This window comes from Otolemur garnettii, unplaced genomic scaffold (assembly GCF_000181295.1).
Source record: "Otolemur garnettii isolate 467f Iridium unplaced genomic scaffold, OtoGar3 scaffold00018, whole genome shotgun sequence".
Lineage (NCBI taxonomy): Eukaryota > Metazoa > Chordata > Mammalia > Primates > Galagidae > Otolemur > Otolemur garnettii.
This window is the reverse complement of record NW_003852413.1, coordinates 16,263,958-16,287,290: the sequence shown is the minus strand read 5'-3', so window position 1 is coordinate 16,287,290 and position 23,333 is coordinate 16,263,958. Positions and strand designations below refer to the sequence as shown.

Sequence of the window (23,333 nt, the reverse complement as noted above, 5' to 3'; positions counted from 1 at the left end):
GAACCCGCCACCTTAGTTGTACATGGCTGGCACCTTAGCCGGGTGAGCTAATCTTTGCTTTGGTTATCCAGTTTTCTTAAACTATGAAGTTCTTTAAATTTTGCACTGAAATACATGAAATCTTTTTCAGTTTGACTTTGTCCGAAAAGAAACTATTCTTGTATTTTATTTGCCTGATTTAAAGTTCTTTGCTCACAGGAAACAGAAATCCACTCAGGGTAGTTTATGGAAAGAGAGAAATTCATTCAACGGAGTTGGGAAATCTGAAGGGAGGAATGATCTTCAGGTTTCACAGGGGCCTGGATGGAAAGGCGTTCTCTGGCACTTTTCCCCTCTTAGATGACACGTCTTACTTCTGCATCTTTGTTCTCTCGCTATGTCTGTTAGCTTTCCCTGCATCTCCATGCATGTTGCATCTGTGGCCCTTTCCCTCTTCCCCTTCTAGGCTAAGACTAGATAGCATTTAGGTCCCCATTCCAGATTTCCGAGAGTGAATCTGTGTCTGTTTAGCAGAGTAGTCCTCAACCTTGGCTATACTTTGATATCACTGGAGCATGAACAGATACTGATGATGTCTGCATCCCACTACCAGAAATTCAGGTTTCACTGGTCTAAGATGTTGCCTTAACATTGGGATTCTTTTAAGTTTCCAGAGGATTCTAACCCAGAACCATGGTTGAGAAGCACTGCTCTAAGTAGAGAATGGGGCCATCTTATAGACATGGAGTGGTCAGAGAATGGGGTCTTGGCCTAAGTAGATTATTTGCCCAGTATACTAAAGTGTCCTCATTTTGATCTTGAACCTTAGCAGTTCTCTTTATGTGTGGGCTATGCCAGAATCACCCATGGAGTTTGTATGTTTTGTTTTTTTTTAAAGCTCATACCCAGACCTACTGAATCAGAACCTTCAGAGGATGAGGCTGCACATGTGTGTGTGTGTGTGTGTTTAATTATTTTTTTGATAGAGACAGGGTCTCACTATGTTACCCAGGCTAGTCTTAAACACTCAAGCTCAAAGATTCTTCTGCCTTGGCCTCCCAAAGTGCTCTGCTGGGAATATAGGCCTGAACTGCACCTGGCCCCATGCATAGCTTTAAAACTGCCCTGCTATTTCTGACAGTACCACCGGGATTAGTAATCACCAGGCCATGCCCTCTCACCACCCACCATCCAAAGTCGTAGCTTCATGTATACTACTACTTTTTTTTTTAATTCTTAAAATTTCTCAGATCTTGCACAGGTATTTAGGAGCCAGTATTATCTGGTTTCTTGAGTAACAGATTAACCTTTTAAGTAGTCTAAAAAAGGAACAAACAATCCTATTTATCATTGGGCAAGAGATATGAACAGAACCTTCTCCAAAGAAGACAGATGAATGGCCAAGAAAAACCATGAAAAAATGCTCATCATCCCTAATAATCAGAGAAATGCAAATCAAAATCACCTTGAGCTATCATCTAACCCCAGTGGGAACAGTCCACATCACAAAGTCCTATAGTCGCAGATGCTGGTGAGGGTGTGGATTTTACACTGCTGGTGAGATTCCAAACTAAGAGAGCCTCTTTGGAAAAAAGTATGGAGAATCCTCAAAGAACTAAAAGTAGGCCTTCCATTTGATCCTGCAATCCCATTACTAGATATGTAAAAATTATTTTACCATGAGAACATATGCGTTAGAATGTTTATCACAGCTCAGTTCATAATTGCCAAAATGTGGAATCAACCCAAGCACCCATCAACACATGATTGGATTAGTAAACTGTTGTGTGTGTATACCATGGAATACTATTCAGCCATAAAAAATATGGAGACTACCTATTTGGTATTAACCTGGATAGAGTTGGGGAACATTCTACTTAGTGAAGTATCACAAGAATGGAGAAGCAAGTATCCAGTATACTCAGTACTAACATAAAACCAGTAGACAAACAAATACGTGTCCATACAAGAGAAAAACACAATTAAATTAAACTCAAGTGTTAGAGGGGGGAGGATTGGTAAGCTCTTATCCAGTAGGCACAATGTAAGGGTATATGGCACACCTCCTGGGTGAGGGCCTTAACTACGACTTGGATTCTACCTAACAAATGCAAACAACATAATCTCATCTTTTGTACCTTCATATTATTCTAAAATAAAAATATAAATAAATGTTAAATAGTCCCAAGTGTCTTTTTCCAGGTGCTTGGATTGACCATGAGAAAAACTGGAATGCACCAGCTACATCAGGTGTCTTACTGCAATAGATTAAACATTCCATATTGATTCATTACTAGAATGTTGGTCACATCAGCCTAATAGCTAAAGGAAATGATTAACGTTCATTGTATTTGAGTCTTGGATACTGGATCCAAAGCTGCTCTTTCACATATCCTTGATAGGGAAACCTCCTGTTCCCTTTCATGCTTTTTAGTGAAGGAGGTATTGAGCACACATGGGGTGGGGGTTCTCTGCTACTAAACAACATTGGAAGAGTTTCTCTTAGATTAGTTCCCAGGACTGCTGCACAGTTATTCCATTTTGTGCTAATTCTTTTTTCAGTGCAGCAGACACTTGTATTAATCCTTGTCAAATGGGTACACTCCCTGTTCTGAGCAACAACCACATAGTCCTCCATCTTTGTTTTTATCTCGTCATTCTGACTGAGGGCTCCTGTGATTCTAAAATAATTATAATGAGTTCAATAAATGGGAAGGACTCTGGGTGACTGAATGTTTTAAAATTTAATCCTTATAAGTAGGCATTTTGAAAACAAATGTGGGCAGAAGTCATGAGCTACCTAACATTCATTAATATAATTATACTCCTCGAACTAGCAGTTCCACTTAGGTTTTATTTATCTTAAGGAAATAACCTATAATAAAGATGTATTAAAGTACTATTAATATTTGTTATAAAAATTAGAAACAACATGAACATCTACATATTGAGGATTGATTAAATAGTAGGGCATTGAAAGAGGGATGTATACCTTGTATTCTCTGTACTTAGTACTTTATTTACAGTTGCTATTCATTACTTCCATAGTGCTTGAAACTACTTAAAAACTATAAACCAGGCTTGGTGTCCATAGCTCACTGGTTAGGGTGCCAGCCACATACACCAGGGCTGGTGGATTCTAACCCAGCCCAGGCCTGCTAAACAATAACAACAAAAAAATAACCAGGCATTGTGGTGGGCACTTGAGGCAAGAGAATAGCTTGAGCCCAAGAGTTTGAGGTTGCTATGAGCTGTGACACCGCGGCGCTCTACCAGGGGCGACATAGACTCTGTCTCCAAAAAAAAAAAAAAAAAAAAAAACGCCAAAACTGGAAGCCAGGAGAAAGAAGAAAATCCGTGGTTATCTTTATGTGGTAGGATTTTTATTTTTAAAAATTTCCTTCTGTTTGGGGGCAATATTTTCTATAATGAAAACGCTATAATTTTATAATTGGGGAAAAGTCATTTCAAAAACAATATCAGAACTTTTGAATTCTTCTTTGTTTTTTTTGAAGATAGTATCTTAACTGTCCTTTTCTTGGGGTTGCACTACTGTCCAGTAAGCTCATAGTGAGACGGTACTGCTAACACCTACACAGCATGCCCGCATCAATTAGAGCTTTGCTTTACATTGGTGCAAGTTTTAGAAAAAAGAAAAACCTCTCTTCCCCAATTAAAAAAAAAGTGGGGGAGGAATAAACATAACATCTTACTCTGTCTCCCAGGCTGGGCTTTAGAGGTGTGAAGCAGTCATAGCTCACTACAGTATTGAACTCGGGGGCTCAAGTGATCCTGCTGCCTCAGCCTCCCAAGTAGCTAGGGCTGTAGGCACACATTACCACACAAGCTAATTTTTTAAATGACTTTGGAATTTCTTGAGGCTTTTCAGAACAATGAGGGTGGCTTTGTTCTTGACGTCAAATTAATTTAATTCATCACCATTTCTGAAAGTGTTAAGAAAATCAGAAAGATCTCAGCTATTTTCTGACTTTTTCCCTGGGTTAGGTACTGTTGTGTAGAGGTTGTCAAACCTTGCTAAAATCAGATCACCAGGGAAGTTCCTAAGAATACAGACTCCTGAAGGCCAGGTGCAGTGGCCCACACCTGTAATCCTAACACTCTGGGCAGCCAAGGTGGGTGGATTGCTTGAGTTCAGGAGTTTGAGACCCGTGAGACCCTGTCCCTAAAAAATAGCTGGGCCAGGTGCTATGGTGGGGGCCTGTGTACCAACTACTTGGGAGGCTGAGGCAAGAGAATCGCTTGAGCCCAAAGAATTTGAGGTTGTGAGTGAGACTGTCTCAAATAATAATAATACAGACTGCTGGGTCCCACTTGACACTTGCTGAATGTGTAAAGTACCCCGGGCAAATCTGATAGCCAAAGTGGAAACCATTGATGTAGGTGGTATGAGAAGTAGGACACAGGCCAAGTCTTTAAGCCTATTTACTAAGTGACCTAGCACAAGACAATAATGTCAGTGCTTTCAAGAGGCAGTATGGGATTAGTCACCAAGTGGTTAGTAGATCGCTGGACTGGGAAGACCGCAGATGGTTTATGAAAAAGGTGAGATAATATTAAAAGTTTGTATATTGAGTAAGGCAGTTTATGTACATAGGGTTACTGTGAACATCCTCGCTTTACAAATTGGGAAACAGGATTGGCAAAGTTTGAGTAACGTGTCCAAGGTCCTGCAACTAGTGGGTAGTAAGTAAGGAACCCTAGAAGTCTTATGCTGCTGCTGTGCTGTGTTAATATTGGGCAGGGTTTAGATCAATGAAAAAGAGGTATGAGGATTTATAAGTATCAGAAATGTAAAGACAGGGATGAGAAGAAAAGAAGAGGGGAAGCAGTAACTAGTCAAACAAAAGTGGAGCTATCAGTTAGACTGGGAGTTGGAGGCCCTTGTCAAGATAAGAGGATCCTAAGTGGCAGGTGCTCACATGAGGGATCAGATTTGGGGAGACATCTCTGATGACTTGAAAGGTATTTTTTCTTCCAGTTTAACCTCACAGTGTAATCTGCATGGTTAGAGAGAGGGATTCTGGGTTTTGTGCTTGCTGCCTTATCCCCAGCGTTTAGAATAGTGCCTGGCACTTAGTAGCTACCCAGTAAATATTTACTGAATGAATACATGAATGAAATATCTAGCACAGAATCTATACCAGCAGCTTATTCTTTATTCTGCCCAATGGAGCCTGAACATTTAGACTCTCTGTTTTATTCTGTCTCCTGCACCAAAGCTGATGCTAAATCTCCCTGTTTCATCTACAGTCTTCCCTTTGGGCTGAGCGTGGTGGCTCATGCCTATAATCTAGCACTCTGGGAGGCCAAGGCAGATGGCTTGAGCTCAGGAGCAAGATGGATATTTTTCTACTAAAAATAGAAAAACTAGCCAGGCATTGTGGCAGGTGCTTGTAGTCCCAACTACATGGAAGGCTGAGGCAGGAGTATGCTAACTTTTTAGTTCCCTGTAAGAACTATTCCTTTGATCACAATCTCTCCTGTGACCATCCCTGGTTATCTCTAGCCATTCTTACTATCAGTCACCATAAGCTGTTGACCTTTACACTTGTTCCCCTGTGGGCTCCCGGCTTCCAGCCTCTTCCCTGATTCAGTCTGTCCTTAAGGCCTCATAACCATACCACTGTCTTCTCAGACACCTTCCTGGTGGAAGCTCACCTCTGTCCTTAGGTTGCTTTTGGGCTCTTCTGCCGGCCCCTAGCACTCTTTCCCAGTTACATCTCTGTTCCTAGGTGGTCCTCTCAGACAGATATGCTTGCTGCCACCAAGTAGTCCATTTAGTTTGCCACTGTTCGGGGTTTTGGTTTAGTTGGGGGTTTTTTGAGACAGAGTCTCACTCTTTTACTCTACATAGAGTGCTGTGGTGACATCATAGCTCACATCAACCTCAAACTCCTGGGCTCAGGAGATCCTCTTGCCTCAGCCTCCCCAGTAACAGGGACATACTCGCACCGCACCCACATGATTTTTCTTTTCTTTCTTTTTTTTTTTTTTTAGACTGAGTATTATTATATCACCCTTGGTAGAGTGCTGTGGCACCTCAAACTCTTGGGCTTAAGCAATGCTCTTACTTTGGCCTCTCAAGTAGCTGGGACTACAGGCGCCCACCACAACATCCAGCTTTTTTTTTTTTTGTAGTTGTCATTGTTGTTTGGCAGGCTCCAGGCAGTCCTGATATGTGTGGCTGGCACCCTAGCCAATGAACTACAGGCGCCGAGCCCCAGATGATTTTTCTATTTTAATTAGAGACGGGGGTCTCACTCTTGCTCAGGCTGGTCTTGAACTCCTGTTCTCAAGCAATCCACCTGCCTCAGCCTCCCAGAGTACTGGGGTTACAGGCGTGAGCCACTGCGCCCTGTCTGGTTTGCCCCTGATGTACACGTGCTCCTCTGTTCCACCTGGGGAGGATGCTTTTCCTTTCCTGTTTACCTACCCAGATGCTTCCTAGATACTTTGAAGAGTGCTCAGATCCTGATTCCACTTTCCTTCACTGGCTTAGTTTCAATTATTCCTCTTTCCCCTGAACTGTTACTGATTATTATCTGTTACAAATAAGCAGCTAATCATGTGTTGCCTTGTGGTATCACTTTTATTGCTGTCTTAAGTGTTTTATGGCACTGGGTTTTGTGTCCTTTTACATCTTTGTACATTATCTTTCCTGACATGTTAGGTGATTTTTTAAAAGTCTTTTGAGTGCTCCATAAAATGAATATGGATTTTTAAAAATTAGACATGGATGATAATACTTACATAGAAATACATAGAAAAATCCTTAGGAATATGCAAAAAAGCTACTAAAATTAATAACTAATGTAGCAAAGTTGTAAGATCCAATATTAATGTACAAAAATGAATTGTGGGGCCCGTGCCCGTAGCTCAGTGGGTAGGGCACCGGCCACATACACTGAGGTTGGTGGGTTTGAACCCAGCCTGGCTAGCTAAAACAACAATGACAACTGCAGCGACTATAACAAAAAAAAATAGCTGGGCATTGTAGTGGGCGCCTGTAGTCCCAGGTACTTGGGAGGGTGAGGCAAGAGAATTGCCTAAGCCCAAGAGTTTGAGGTTACTGTGAGCTGTGACGCCATGGCACTCTACCCAGGGCGACAGCTGGAGACTCTGTCTCAAAAAAAAATTAAAAAGAATATGATTTTGTTTTGTTTTATAAATTAGTTTTTGTATAGTAGCAGTGAATGATTGGAAGTAGAATTTAAAAAGACAATTCCACTTATAATAGGATAAAAATTACTTAAGAATAAGTTTTTTTTTTTTTCCCCTGAGACAGAGCCTCAAGTTATAGCCCTGGGAAGAGAACTGTGGAATCACAGCTCATAGCAACCTCCGACTCCTGCGTTCAAGCAATTCTCCTGCCTCCGCCTCCCAAGTAGCTGGGACTACAGGCACCTGCCACAACACCTAGCTATTTTTTGGTTGCAGCTGTTATTGTTTGGCAGGCCCGGGCTGGATTCGAACCTGCCAGCTCAGGTGTATGCAGCTGGCGCCTTAGCCGTTTGAGCCACAGGCGTGGAGCCCCGAATAAAGTTAATAAAAGAATTGCAAAAAAAAAAAAAAAATTGCAAGATCTATACACTAAAAATTTCAAAATATTGCTGAAAGATCTTTTTTTTTTGCAGTTTTTGGCCAAGGCTGGGTTTGAACCTGCCGCCTCTGGCATATGGGCTAGCACCCTACTCCTTTGAGCCACAGGTGCCGCCCATGAAAGAGCTTTAAGAAGGCCTAAATAAAAAGAGGAATACACTTTGTTTATGGTTTGGAAGACTCACTTTTTTATTTTTTGTTGTTGTTGTTTTGAGACAGAGCCTCAAGCTGTCACCCTGGATAGAGTGCAGTGGCATCACAGCTCACAGTAACCTCCAACTCCTGGGCTGAAGCGATTCCCTTGCCTCAGTCTCCCAAGTACTTGGGACCACAGGCGCCTGCTACAACACCCAGCTATTTTTTGGTTGTAGTTGTCATTGTTGTTTGGCAGGCCCGGGCTAGATTCGAACCCACCAGCCCTGGTGTATGTAGCTGGCGTTTTAGCGGCTTGAGCTATAGGCACTGAGCCTGTTGTTTTTTTGAGACAGTATCATTCTGTTGTCCCAGGCTAGAATGCCATGGCCTCAGCCTAGCTCATAGCAACCTCAAACTCCTAGGTTCAAGTAATTCTCCTGCCTTAGCCTCCTGTGGAGCTGGGACTATAGCTGCCCACCACAACTCCTGGCTATCTTTTTCTTGTTTTTAGCAGAGATAGGATCTTACTCTTGCTTAGGCTGGTCTTGAACTCCTGAGCTCAAACAGTCTTTCCACCTTGGCTTCCCAGAGTACTAAGATTTACAGGTGTGAGCCATTGGCCAGCCAAGACTCAGTATCATTGAAGGCACTTCTTCCCAAACTAATCTGTAGATTCTACACAATCTCAATCAGAACATCAGCAGGGTTTTTATAGAATTTGCTAAGCTGACTGTAAAATTTACATGGAAAGGCAGAAGTGTGGAATAGCAAAATAGGTTTTTATTTTTTTGAGATAGGGTCTCACTATGTCGCCCCTGTAGAGTCCTATGGCATCATAGCTCACAGCAACCTCAAACTCTTGGGCTTAAGTGATTCTCTTGTCTCAGCCTTCCAAGTAGCTGGGACTACAGATGCCCACCACAATGCCCAGCTATTTTTTTGTTGTTGTTGCAGTTGTCATTATTTAGCAGGCCTAGACTGGGTTCAAACCTGCCAGCCCTAGTGTATATGGCTGGCGCCCTAACCTCGGAGCTATGGGCACCGAGCCAGCAAAACAATTTCAAAAAAGAACAGAGTTGGAGAACTCATGCTACTTAATTCCAAGACTTACTAAAAAGCCACTGTAATCAAGGCAGGGAGATACAAACAGATGGGCAAATAGATTGGTGGAACAGAATAGAGTCTAGGAATGTACAAATACATGATCAATTGATTTCCAATAAAGGAGTCAAGGTAATTCAAAGGAAAAAGAATAGTTTTGACAGCAAATAATACTGGACAATCAGATATTCATATGTTAAAAGAGCAAAACTTGAGTGATACCTTGCATAGTATATTAGGTTACTGAGTATGCTTTGTCGGATTTCTTTAAGTACTAAGTTTGAGCATTTCACTTTGACCCTTGTTTTATTTTTCTTGCGAAAGTACATCCTTAGTGTTTCAAACATACATTTTGGGTTGTAATTATCTTTCAAAAAAAATTTTTAGAGCAATTTTTGTGAAACCATGGATAAGCCAAAATTCATGGTTTTTTGCTTGTTTTTTTTTTTTTGTTTTTGAGACAGAGTCTTGTTGCCCTCGATAGAGTGCTGTGGCATCACAGCTCACAGCAACCTTAAACTCTTAGGCCCAAGAGATTCTCTTGCCTCAGCCTCCTGAGTAGCTGGGACTGACTACAGATGCCCACCATAATGTCCAGCTATTTTTAGAGATGGAGTTTCACTCTGGCTGAGTCTGGTCTTGAACCTGTGAGCTCAGGCAATCCACCTGCCTCCCAGAGTGCTAGGATTTACAAGCGTGAGCCATTGTGCCAGGCCTCGTGTTATTTTTGAATATGAGTTCCATTGTGGAACCAATGCTGCACAGACAGCTGGAAATATCAACAAAGTGTTTAGGAAGGATGTGGCTAATGAATAGACAGTATGTTGGTCCATTTTCATGCTTTTACTTGTAAAAATGAGCCACGTGAGTGACCTCAGACCAAGGTAGACAATGATGAGCTGAAAGCTGCAGGGAAAGCGAATCCATCTCAACGTATGCGTGAACTAGCAGCAAGGTTTGGTGTTACTATTCTAACACTATTGGACCATTTGAAACAAATCAGCAAGGTGAAGAATAGATAGATGGATTCTGCATGAATTTAAATGAGCATCAGAAGAAAAATGGTCTTGAAGCTTGCCTTTCTTTGCTGTCCCAACATAAAGGCAAACCATTTCTATGCTGCATTGTTATGTGTGATGAAAATGGATTCTTTTTGACAATTGCAAGCGTTTGGCACAATGGCTAAATAAAGACGAAGGGCTGAACCAAAGTCCAAAACCAAATATTCATCAAAAAAGTTAATGATGTCTGGTGGTCCAGCACTGGTATTATCCACTACACCTTCATGAAACCTGGTCAGGCAATTATCATGGGTGTCTACTGCAACCAGTTGGATGACATGATGAGGATGCTTGTGATTCAGCAGCTGAGATTGGTCAACAGAGACAAGCCGATCCTCTTGCTAGACAATGCTGTCCCATACACAACACTGCTTCAACTACAGAAGCTGGACTTGGAAACTTTTTGTCATCCCCCATATTCACCAGATCTACCACATCTTCCAGGGTTTGGACCATTTCTTGCAAGAAAAAAATATTCCATTCTCAACAAGCTGTGGAAAACGCCTCCGTGATTTCATTGAGACTCACTCTCCACATGTCTTGGCTGCTGGCAAAAACAAGCCATCTTCAACACAGTGATTGCTACACTAGAAAAAAACCTTTTTTTCCTTGGGGCCATGGTGTTTTATTACAAAAATAGAGTAAAAGCTTCAAAAACAAAATGATCCTTTCTAATTTAATGAAAAAATTGAAATTAAAAATAATTGAATTAATTATTTTTATTGTTTTCTGTGCAACTCATACAGCACTAGAATTCAGTTTGTTACATTGCATACCATGTGAGTTGTATGTGACTCACGACATACTTGCTGAATTTGTTTCTAAGAATTCAGTCTTTTGTCATTCTGCATCTGGTTGTGTCCGGAGTGGACCTGGGGTGGTCTTGGATAATGACTTCTGAATCATACCCTTTGAGTATTTGCAACATTGTTACATCACTGTATGCTGTCTGTTGATTTCGTTCAAAGAGTTGCCAGGCAAACAGTCAAGGTGAAATACAATACCAGAGGTTATGGTAATCAGAGAACACAGTCTAGCTCCTGTGGTGATCTTGGCTGGCTGGCTGGAGCCGGGAGAGAGGTGGCAGAGACATGCCACTTGACAGTGAAAACAATAAGCAGAGGTTTCACAGCTTCGTGAGTCCCCAGGCTCAAAACTAGCTTCAGTTAAATACAACTCATGTGAAAGTTAATGTGTTAAGATGTTGAAACTGTGTCCAATAGTTTAGGTGCATACTTTGATAAATTGTACTGATTCTTGTTTGAGATGTAATCAACTGTAAACTTTTGGTTTGAAATCATTTCAGACATGTCAGATATAATGCCCTAATAAAAATTTTAACTTGAGGCCGGGCATGGCCTCACAATATCTCACACCTATAATCCTAGCACTCTGGGAGGCCAAGACAGGAGAATCCCTTGAACTCAGGAGTTTGAGACCAGCCTGAGCAACAGTGAGACCCTGTATCTACTAAAAATAGAAACTTTATTTGGGTGTGGTGGCCCATGCCTATTGTCCCAACTACTCAGGAGGCTAAGGCAGGGGCATTGTTTGAACCCAAGAGTTTCAGGTTGCTGAGAGCTATGATGATGCCACCACATTCTAGCCTGGACAATAGAGCAAGACTTGGTCTCAAAAAAAGAAAATTATAAAAAATATTTAACTTGAGGCCAGGCATGGTGGCTCATGCCTATAATCCTAGCACTCTGGAAGGCTGAGGTAGGTAGATTGCCCTGAGCTCAGGGGTTTGAGACCAGCCTAAGCAAGAGTGAGACCCCATCACTAAAAATAACCAGGTGCTGTGTTGGGGGCCTGTAGTCCTAGCTACATGGGAGGCTGAGGCAAGAGGATCACGCAAGCCCAAGAGTTGGAGGTTGCTGTGAGCTATGACAGCACAGCACTCTACCAAGGGCAGCAAAGTGAGACTCTGTCTCCAAAAAAAATTAACTTGAAATGGCTCATAAACCTAAATATAAAGCCTAAAACTAGAAAACTTTGGAAGAAAACAGGAGAAAATATTTGTGACCTGGGGTTAGGCGAAGATTTCTTTTATAAAGCATGAACTTATAAAAGAAAAGACATGGCAAAAGATGTTATCAAAATTTAAATTTTTTTTGTTTTTCAAAAAACTCTGAAAGAAAATGGTGGAACAAGCCCATGCTGCTTCAGGAAAACAAATGCTTATGTGGCTCAACTTTGGTCTGTTACAGGTTCAGCTTGTTGGTTTAGATGAGGAGAGCTCAGAGTTTATTTGCCGAAATACTTTTGACCACCCATATCCTACCACAAAGCTCATGTGGATCCCTGACACAAAAGGCGTCTATCCAGACCTACTGGCGACAAGTGGTGACTATCTCCGTGTGTGGAGGGTAAGCAGATGCTTGATGAGCAGTCAGGGAAATGGGCTTTCTCAGTGGCAGCCGCTAGCAGTGTGGAGTCACAGAGAATAAAGTGGGCTCAGAGGTGGCAAGCATCATTACAGCATGGGAGAAGCAAGGCATGCTTATTGGATTGACCTTGTTTGGCTCAATAGATTTTCTAGTAACAATTCCATGAAGTCCTGTTGGCTGCAGTCAGCCCCTGGAAAGATGAGGCTTAGTTAACATGTTTTGACGACAACAGCCTTCGTTGGAGGTGGGGAGACTTTGGGGACCTCATATTCTGTTTACAGCCAAGATATTTTTGAGTAAATTAAACAAAATACCTGGCATTGGTTCTAATAAAGTGTATGAGTGTATCTTGGAGCCTCTCCTCCTCTCCCCTCTCCATTGAGTTCATTGTAAGGGGTCTCCCCTGTAGCCTGGGAGTGTGGTGGCCCTTAAGGGGTAAGAAGATCTCTTCACTAGAAGGACGTGAGATAGAAATTCGGAAAGCAAAGCTGGGCAGAGTAGAAAATTTGGAAGGAAGTAACATTCATGGTTTATTATTCTTTATGATAAAAATGTTTTCCCCTCCTGTCTTATGTTTACTAAGAGATTATCTAAACAGGGCTTTTAAGACTTTTTATGAGGTTAAGACAGGCTGATTTTAAAAATTATTTTTCTTTTAGGTTGGCGAAACAGAGACCAGGCTGGAATGTTTGCTAAACAATAACAAGAACTCTGATTTCTGTGCTCCCCTGACCTCCTTTGACTGGAATGAGGTGGATCCTTATCTTTTAGGTAAGGGAGTTAGGGTGTGCATATTCCAGCTTGAAGAGCATTTTCTCAGATTCACCAGTGGGGCGGTGTTTAAACCAGAGGCTTCTGAGGTACATGCATTGTCCTAAAACAGGGCCAGATGGGAAATAGGCTCAATATGGAATGTGTTTATTAATTCTTTGTAAGGAGTTGAGCTTTCCATTTGTGTATATCTTGTCTTTCTAGTTGAAATTCAAGGTCCTAAGGTGCAGGTTGAGTACTTGACTCTATTTGTGACTTTCCTGGTACCTGCCACCCATGTTCAGAAAGTGTTTGTGGCCTCTTGTCCCTTGAGCTGAGCAGATGGGCAGGCACAGGAGGGAAGCTTGTATGGAAACTTCAGTCTTGTAACCCCTCCTGACTTGGACTGGTTGTTTGCAGGCACCTCAAGCATTGATACAACTTGCACCATCTGGGGGCTGGAGACAGGGCAAGTATTGGGGCGAGTGAATCTTGTGTCTGGCCATGTGAAGACCCAACTGATCGCTCATGACAAAGAGGTAATGATGCTTTTCATTTTCTTCTTTCCTTATGTGCTTGCTGTGCCTTTGGTGTGAGGCCAGACTGTTCTCTCTCTCATAATTCTGCAGATTACGTAGAAAAACATAATATAATGCTAGTATCTTCTAAATTGAAAAGAATAATATGCCAAAGCGGTTAGAAAACAGCACTGTTGTAAATGAATGCATTTCTTACCTGATATAATTGACTTATTCTATAGTGTAACATTTTTCTTTTTGTGCCAGAGGTTGCTATTTTTTAAATAATATAGTCTCTTAAAGATAAACTAGGGGCTGATATGATTAAAAAATAATCTGGCTGGGTGTGGTGGCTCACACCTGTAATCCTAGCACTCTGGGAGGCTGAAGTGGGAGGATTGCCTAGGTTCAGGAGTTCGAGCAAGAGCAAGAGCCCATCTCTACAAAAAATAGAAAAATTAGCTGGGCATTGTGGTGGGCACCTGTAGTCCCAGCTACTTGGGAGGCAGAAGCACAAGGATTGCCGAGACCCAGGAGTTTGAGGTTACTATGAACTAGGCAGACTCCACAGCACTCTGGCTTGGGTGACAGAAAAAAGAAAATAATAATCGTAGAGTAACACTTAATCTCAAAACATGTTAGATTTTTGAGGGAGAAAGGAGACAAGAAGACAGAAAATTTTCTTTTTCTTTTTTTTTTTTTGAGATGGAGTCTCACTGTGTCACCCCCAGTAGAGTGCTTTGGCATCATAGCTCACAGCAAACTCTTAGGCTTAAGCAATTCTCTTGCCCCAGCCTCCCAAGTAGCTGGGACTATAGGTGCCTGCCACAATGCTCAGCTTTTTTGTTGGTGTTGTAGTTGTCATTGTTGTTTGGCAGGCCTGGGCCAGGTTCAAACTTGCCAGCCCCAGTATATGTGGCCAGCACTCTAACCATTGGGCTACAGGTGGCGAACCAGAAGAGAGAAAATTTTCTGATAGGCAGACCTAATTAATAATTTTTCTCTAACAATGTTTTGTGAAATTCTAGTATAGTCACTTAATCTTTATACTTTTATTACTATTTGCAATTGAATACATTTTACTTTGATGGTGATGTTTCTTCTTTATTGGAAAAGCTGAAGACAGATATTTGTGACTTCGTTTTAATCAAAGTATTCTTCTAGGTGATTTTGGAGCATTGTAAATCTTTTCCTTCTATAGCCATTGCATGCTCCTGATACTCTAATTTCCTGTAGGTAGTGTTTCCTTCTCTTTTGCTACCTTACCCTGCACAGCTATGGGTATTAATATTTGTACAGGTAAAAAAGAATGCTTTGCAGAAACTTGAGGTTTTCAACAATATGAAGGTGATGACCAGGTTATCATTCTTAGTAAGGGATTGTTTCTGTACTTCTATACTAGAGGTTTCTATACTTTTAAGGGTAAGATCTGTTGCAAGACTTCTGGACTTGACTGCTGCTAAACCCCAAGGGTCAAATGAAGAGTTTGTCCTGCAGAGAGGACCAGTAAGGAACTTTTGGAAATCCTCTTAGCATCAAGTGGAACAGGTTGCTACATTGTAATTATGTGATAATTTAACCTGCTATTCTCTGTGAGGTCCAACCCAGAAAGCAGGAACTACTCTTAAGTATTTACTCCGGGGGATTGCTTATAAGAGGATAGCAAAGCTGAGAAGCCACATAAGTAGCAGTGAGGTAGTCTGGAGAATGGGAGCAGTAGGAAACTGCTACTGCCTGTGCGCTGGAGAGGCCAAGGGAGGAGGCAGGGTTACTGGAACCCAGGGGCTGGATTTACTTGACTGAGACGCTTCTGGGAACAGAGAGAGGGGAGGAGAAATACCTTACTGCTCCCTGCCTCCCACCATCCAGTTTCCCACCAGGGCCTCCCGTGGCTGAACCAGTCAGAAGCAGCCAGCAGAGCTGGGACCCTGCCAAACTCAGTCTGTGTGAATCAGCTCTCTTTGTGATACAGAGAAGAGCAGGGAGAGGTCCAGGAATGGATCTTAACAGCAAACAAGCCTATACTAGTTCTCTGGCCTTGAAACAAATGAACCTGGGGATGGTGGCTTTAGGGAAATAGTCATACCACCTAGCACCTTTGATTTTTTTTTTTTTTCAGTCCACCTGTCTCTTTAAGAAGACTCATGTGGGAGGCTCTTGTAGCTACCTGGCAGAGAAGATTTAATTGTGTTTGGGAGTTGTCACCTTCCCTTCATTTATGATGAACCACACTGGTAGAGCACAAAGAAAGGAGCAGTCACTTAAAACTTAGAGAGCTTTACGCACTTGGCCATGCTCATTGTGGGCACCTGTGGTATCTCTGTCCTGAAAGTTATCAAGAGCCCGGCATGGTGGGACACACATACTGATAAATATGCCTCTGCCTTAAAGGGTTGGACAGTACTAACAAAGTCTTGATCTGTTGGATGTGCTAGGCCTGGTGACCTCCTTGCTGGTGACTGGCCCAGTTCCTTTTGAACCACTTCTAATTCCTGTCAGAAAGAGAAGCATAGGGCCAGGCACAGTGGCTCACACCTATAATCCTAGCACTCTGAGAGGCCAAGATGGGTGGATCACCTGAGCTCACAAGTTGAAGACCAGCCTGAGCCAGAGGGAGACCTTGTCTCTAAAAATAGGGGGTTGTGTTGGGAGCCTATAGTCTTAGCTACTCAGGTGGCTGAGGCCAGAGAATTGCTTTAGCCCAAGAGTTTGAGGTTGCTGTAAGCTATGATGCTACAGCACTCTACCGAAGGTGACAAACTAAGACTATCTCAAAAAAAAAAAAAAAAGAAAAGAAAAGAAAGAGAAGCATAATTTCTTCATAGTCAGCCAGAGAAAAAGGAATTTATGAGGTTGACTACAATTGGAAGCTCATTTGGCAGTGTGCCTCAGAAAATAGAACCTCCAGAACAGGAGTCCTCAAACTTTTTAAACAGGGGGCCAGTTCACTGTCCCTCAGACTGTTGGAGGGCCGGACTGTGAGCCCTGGGAGGAGTCGGCTGCTAAGCAGGACAGGCAGCGGCGGGAAAAACACCCGGTGGGCCGCATGTGGCCTGTGGGCCATAGTTTGAGGACACCTGCTCAAGAAGGTTGGAGCTACAGAATTTTATTTTATTTTATTTTTTGCGGCAGCATCTGACTCTGTTGCCCCAGGCTAGAGTGATATGGCATCATAGCTCACAGCCAACCTCAAACTCCTGGGCTCAAGCAATCCTCCTGCTTCAGCTTCCCAAGTAGCTGGGACTACACATGTGTGCCACCAAGCCTGGCTAGCTTTTTATTTTTAGTAGATATCAGGTCTCAGTCTTTATTTATTTAGACAGAGTCTCACTATGTCAACCTTGGTAGAGTGCCATGGCGTCACAGGTAATAGCAACCTCAAACTCTTGGGCTTAAGCGATTCTCTTGCCTCAGCCTCCCAAGTAGCTGGGACTACAGGTGCCCGCCACAACACCTGGCTATTTTTTGGTTCTAGTTATTATTGTTGTTTGGCAGGCCCAGGCTGGATTCAAACCCACCAGCTCCGGTGTATGTGGCTGGTGCCCTAGTCGCTGAGCTACAGGTGCAGAGCCTGGGGTCTCAGTTTGCTCAGGCTGGTCTCATAAGCTCAAGCAGTCTGTCCACCTTAGCCTCCCAGAGTGCCAGGATTATAGGCGTGAGCCACTAGGCCCAGCAAGCTACAATGTTTAATGAGAAGTTGAGAAGTTCCATTTGAGTCTCCCTACAAGTCAGCTGTCATCATTATTCTTGACCCCAGAAGATGGGTTTAATTTGGCTTTTGTTTTTCTGTTTTTAATCTGGCTCTCTACTTACCTGACTCTGGTTCTCTCTGTCTCTTTGTCCCTCTTTTTCTCTAAAGCTCTCCATTGCTCTCTGCCTCTGTTTCCTCATAGACGTTAGTGTTATACAATGTTTGTAGTGAGTAATAAATGCAAGAAACAATGATTCAAACCCTAATTGATTCATTTATGGGTACCCAGCAATTAGAAGAAGAAGCAACATGTCCTAGGACAAGAGAATGCTACTAAACCCACTTGTGGACATAGGAATACCCACACCCCCTATGATTGATTCTTGCAGATGAATCTCAGGTCCAGGTTTCATGGTAGAATCCGCTTGGCTGCTATTGAGTGGCAGCAGGGGGGCTGCTTCCACCTCTTAGACTGATGATCTCTTGGCCTTAATGTGGTCATGAAGCTACCTCTGATTGCACACAAGTGAAAGCTACCAAGGCCCATGAAATAAATGTCTCGTTCTTGTAGTGTGACAGAAGATAGCCACTGCTCTATTTGCCAGCAGGGTATGCGCCTTTTATTTTATCACAGGGGTTGGAGGGAGAAGACTTGGAGGCAGGAATGTGAGAAGAAGCCAGTCACTTTCTGTAGCAGAATGATCTTCACTCTCTGGGGAACCACTGATGGTTGCAACAGAGCTTGCAGGTTCCAGCATTCACAGACACTGCTTGGGCTTTACCTTCTTCACCTGCTTCTGTGTCATGACCTGGCATTTGGATGAACTGGACATGGCAGATTTCCCTATTTGGGGAAAAGGAGGTAACAGATCTGAATCTGACCGAAGGTTCTTACTCACCAACAGGTCTATGATATTGCTTTTAGCCGGGCCGGTGGTGGCAGGGACATGTTTGCCTCTGTGGGCGCTGATGGCTCAGTGCGGATGTTTGACCTCCGCCATCTAGAACACAGCACCATCATTTATGAAGACCCACAGCATCACCCACTGCTTCGCCTATGCTGGAACAAGCAAGACCCTAACTACCTGGCTACCATGGCCATGGATGGAATGGAGGTGAGCGTCCTGCTCTGGCTAACATAGGCCCTGCCATTTAACTTGAGCACTGTCTAGTACATCTAAAAGGGTAGTTCTCAACTGGTGGCCGTTTTGCCCCCCGGGGATCTTTGGAAATATCTGGAGACATTTGGTTCTCATAACTCAGGGCTTGGAAGCAGGTAGTGAGCGCAACTGGCATCTAGTGAGTAGAGACCAGGGAGGCTGCTAACTGTAATGCACAGTACAGCCCCCCTAAAAGTATTATCCTACCTAAAATGTTAGTGGTGCCAAGATTGAGAAGGCCTGATCTAGAACAAGGACTGTGTGTTAAGAACTTTTAATACTTGGAGAGCTGGAATTGGAGGCAAGGAAAGCAGTATCTAAAGAGTAAAGCAAATCTTGATGCTGAGTGAGAAAACAGGCCATTTTCCCCTTCAGTAGTCTGACAGATTCACCCAGCTTTGTCAAACAGACATGGAAATGGCAGCTCTCTCTGTAATCTTTTACTTGATACTACAGAAAAGTATAGTGACACTGAGCATGTGTCAATGGCTGGAGACTATGCAGCAGTTAACTTGGTTTGGTAAAGCGAGGGCCTCGGCTTCTGCCGTGGTGGGGTTCTCATTCTGTTCAGCTGGGTTGTGCAGAATTCTTATCACACGCACCTACCAGGACTGGGTGGATTATCCAAGCTCAGATAGCCCACTCCTGCTTCTCCCCTTCCCTATCAATCTAAAGGCCTGGTGTTGCTCAAGATATAGACTATAAACTACTTAGGTCCTTTGTTTGCTTTTTCCTCTATCTTAAGGAAATCCTGCTCTAATATTTTTTTAAATCCACAAATGAAAAAGTTACGCTTAAAAAGTTTTTTGTGCGTAGTGTTTTTAGTTTGTTTTTTGTTTGTTTGTTTGTTGTTTCTGTTGAACTCTGAAGCTCCTGGACCTTCTACTTGTTATTTCTGCAGGTTGTGATTCTGGATGTTCGAGTTCCCTGCACACCTGTCGCCAGGTTAAACAACCACCGAGCATGTGTCAATGGCATTGCTTGGGCCCCACATTCATCTTGCCACATCTGCACTGCAGGTAACCACAGTAGGGAGAAAGTAATGAGACCAGGGGTGGAGAATCTGTCACTCCTGGCTCCTTAGAATTGTAATGTTTACTATTTTCCAAGGACAGTTTTGAGATATTTACATAAAGTAACTAATTAGAGCCTCTGCACAAACAGTCCAGATTTTCTGATAGTGTTATACCTTCTGTGGATATCGGAGCAGCTTCCATATACTATTTATGTCATGTATCAAGTATAGGCCTATGTCTCATACTGTCCCTTGAAATCTAGGTTGGCACAAAGCACACAGATCCAGTAAAGTGGGGAAGGGAGAGATCTCTGGCTGTAAGAGAATCTTTGGGATGGCCAAGATAGATATCTCCCTGAGGCCTTTCAGGCTTACTGTAACTTCATGAGCTTTAGATGCTCTGAAGAGCCCCAGATAGCCTTGCCTGGCCAGTGGTGTATGACTTGTAGTTCTCATTTCACCATTTCCCAGACCAAAGAATGAACCTTGTTCATTATGGATCCAAAGCAAGGTAGTTTGGTGGTTTTCTGACATTTGAACATTTGTTTGAAAGAAATGAAGATTTTCTTAGTTTGAGCTCATGCCCAGGAGAAGCTGGGGGCTCACTGCTACCTTCTTTACCTCAGATTGAGGTCTGCTGCCTTCATTATTTTTTCCAGGAGTGAGGAAAGGAAGTGAAATTTGAAAAAAGGAAAGTATCATCCATTGTTCATGGAAAGCAGGACTGGCCCAGGAGAAGGCCCATTTTCTGCTGGCTGGCTGCCTTTGCCTGGCTTGCCATTGTTTTGGGTGTTGCACCTGTTCTGAGTCCCTTCAATTGCAGGAGCTGTTGCTGTATTGTGGTTGGTTGAACATTGAGAAAGGAACTTAGTGTTTTCGAGGTGCTGAGTGTTGAAAGCAATTGCCCAGATTTCTTGATGCAGATCGTTCCTGGGAAGGGGACTGTGCTCCTTGCCCAGGTTATGTGGCCTTGGTAGGAAGCCAGTTTTGTCAGTTAGCCTTGCCTATTAGGGTTTAATTTATTCATATTCCTGTGTATCCAAGACCAGCTTTCACATCAAGATGCATAGTGGAAATCAGAGAACTCTGTGGCTATGAAGGTCGTTGTCTTTTGCTTTTATAAATTAAGAACTTAACCAAGCATAGTGACTCACAAAAATTAAAAAAAAAAATAGCTGTATGTAGTGGTATGTGTATAGTTCCATCCTATAATCCCAGCTACTTGGGAGGCTGAGGCAGAAGGATCACTTGAGCCCAGAAGTTTGAGGTTGCAGGGAGCCATGATAATGCCACTGCACTCCAGCCTGGACAGAGCAAGACCCTTTCTCAAAAACAAATAATTGGTTTTGATTGTAAAAGTCACACAGCTTGGCATGGTGACTTGTGCCTATAGTCCCAGAGGCTTGGGAGGCTGATTGCTTGAACCAGGTATTTGAGGTTACAGTGAGCTATGGTCTCACTGCTGCACTCCAGCTATCCTGGGTGACAGAGTAAAACCCCACTTTAAAAATAAAAAGGTAGTATGACCACATTACAGATTATTTAAGAACTAGAGTAAAGTAAATATAACACATACCTTTGCCATCTTTACATTGCCACCATTCTCGTGCATACATACATGTATTTAAGTGGTTACCATCTTCCTAGTGTTTCCCATGGCCTTTTAACAACACATGTCCACATAGTACCTTATCTCAATTGTCATTGGGTTTTTTTTGGGGGGGGGGATTGGAGACAGAGTCTTTTACTCTGTTAGCTAGGGTAGAGTACATGGCCTCAGATTAGCTCACAACAACCTCAAATTCCTGGGTTCATGCAGTCCCCCTGCCTCAGCCTCTCAAATAGCTCGGACTATAGGTACATGCCACAATACCTGGCTAATTTTTCTATTTTTAGTAGACACAGGTCTCACTCTTACTCAGGCTGGTCTCAAACTCCTAAGCTCAAGATCCTCTGGGGCCTCGGCCTCCTAGAGTGCTAGGATTATACTCAGCCTGTTCTATACAATACCTTGTTGAAGCATAAATGTCCCTAAAACAAGAAAAAAGTTCATATTATGTTGAATTATCAGATAAGGATCTTTAGCCCCTCAACTATTTTAAGTGGCTGAAAATGACATGTCCTCTCCTTATGCCTAAATCAGATGAGAGTTAGAGGTAAGTCCCATTTGGACATCCTTACTCTGGTATAGTGGATGGAGCCCAGGGACATCTAGAATCAAGGCCTAGGTTTGAGTTCTGGCTCTGCCACCCACCAGCTGCTTAGCTGTGTGGTTCAGAGCAAGTGCCTTAGCATTTCTGAATGTCGGTTTCCTCATCTTGAAATAAAACCTCCCTCACAGAGAGTTTAGCAGTGTGACCTCTAATGTGCTCCCCAAATGCAGGGATCACTATCCCCATTGGTTGAGTGGTGACCTTGCTTGCTGGCTTTTTTTGTCCCTAGCGGATGACCATCAGGCTCTCATCTGGGACATCCAGCAAATGCCCCGGGCCATCGAGGACCCTATCTTGGCCTACACAGCCGAAGGAGAGATCAACAATGTGCAGTGGGCATCGACTCAGCCTGACTGGATTGCCATCTGCTACAACAACTGCCTGGAGATACTCAGAGTGTAATGTCAGTGGCTCCGTGCCCATCAGGCAGGGGTTTGTGTGCTTCCCACCTCTGCCCCATCCCCAAAGTAAGAAGAAACATGTTTCCAGTGGCCAGTATGTCTTTTGTTGCTTTGCACCCACTGTTACCAGAAGCTGCTTTAGGAGTTCCTGGCCAGTCACCCCACTGCTCTCTGTGCCGGACTCAGTGCTATGTGGCGCCTCCTCAGCCCAGGGCTGAGTTTTAAGATTTTCTCTCCTTTCTTCTTCTCCTTTGGTTCCTCAATTAAAAATTTCTGTATATTTGTTTGTCAGTTGTCATGTTAATGAGCAGTCTAAGCACTGGCTGTGTTTGTACTCATCTGCCCCAGATGTCTCCGTCTGTTTGCTGCCCAAGGCAGCAGCCCATGTCTTGTCCACGTCCATGTCTGTGTTAGCACTTATGTGGGAACAAACAGCAATCTGAAGTCGTCTCTTCTCTTAGTATCAGTGTCTTTAACAAATTTCAACTTTGTATATTTTTTATCAGGCTAATTTTTTTATGAAAAGAATTTTACTCTTCCTGGCTTCTTCCTTTGTTTTATAGTTCTCCCTCTTTGTACCTTCCTCTCTTCTCTCAGTGCCTAGAGCTGGTACTGGGTCCCTGACCCCATGAGCAGTTTGCCTTCTTGAGTCACTGCCTGAGTAGTTACCTACCTGACCGGGAGTCCCAAACCACCTTGGTGCTCTGCAGTCCACTGACTCATCACACCTTTTCTTACCCTGGCTCTTTTCAAGGGCATTCTGGGCTCCCAGTCAGGCACAGGAAGCCTTCTGTTACACCCTGAAGTACCACTCTCCAGCCCCACTGGTACCCACCGGGAACATGGTAGAGCTGAGACAAGCAGGCTGATTGGGGTGTTTGACTTGAGGGGAATAGTTTCAGGAAGCTGAACTTAGAGCATATTTTTAGTACACAGTTTTAGAGTCTGTTTTTTTCCTCCAAACATAAGCTCCAGGCTGTTCCATTTCATGTTAAAATGATAGGCAAGAGTGATCTCTGAGCTAAATTTTGGTATTTCCGTTGATTGAGTTTACTCTGCCTGGTGATACATTGACCACTCTTTTGGGTGCTCTGAGGTGAGGGTTCTCTCTGATAGGCGCACAGTCTGTGCTTCTGACCCCGAACAACACCTATAGAGTGTGTGGGGACTTTCAGCTGTCATGAAAGGTGAACTAACTGGCTGTGGCAACCACAGGTCATCAAGTGACTAGATAGTTAAAAAGAATCATAGACCCCATGGGCGGCGCCTGTGGCTCAAAGGAGTAGGGCGCCAGCCCCG

At 43.2% G+C, this 23,333-nt stretch overlaps 1 protein-coding gene and 1 non-coding gene across 2 annotated transcripts in view; both read left to right on the top strand.

Moving 5' to 3' along the window:
- The window catches only part of DCAF7 (DDB1 and CUL4 associated factor 7), a 32,747-nt gene extending 10,188 nt beyond the window's left edge, over window positions 1–22,559 (top strand). Inside the window, exons 2-7 of the mRNA XM_003786209.3 lie at window positions 12,107–12,265; window positions 12,946–13,057; window positions 13,457–13,575; window positions 18,151–18,360; window positions 19,307–19,424; window positions 21,863–22,559. Of these exons, the coding sequence (XP_003786257.1) occupies window positions 12,107–12,265; window positions 12,946–13,057; window positions 13,457–13,575; window positions 18,151–18,360; window positions 19,307–19,424; window positions 21,863–22,035 (891 nt within the window). The 3' untranslated portion in view covers window positions 22,036–22,559. The remainder of the gene's footprint in view (window positions 1–12,106; window positions 12,266–12,945; window positions 13,058–13,456; window positions 13,576–18,150; window positions 18,361–19,306; window positions 19,425–21,862) is intronic.
- On the top strand, window positions 3,506–3,630 carry LOC111724050. Its single transcript, XR_002772424.1, has one exon. It is a non-coding gene; the product is annotated as a U4atac minor spliceosomal RNA (small nuclear RNA).
- Window positions 22,560–23,333: the final 774 nt, after the last annotated feature.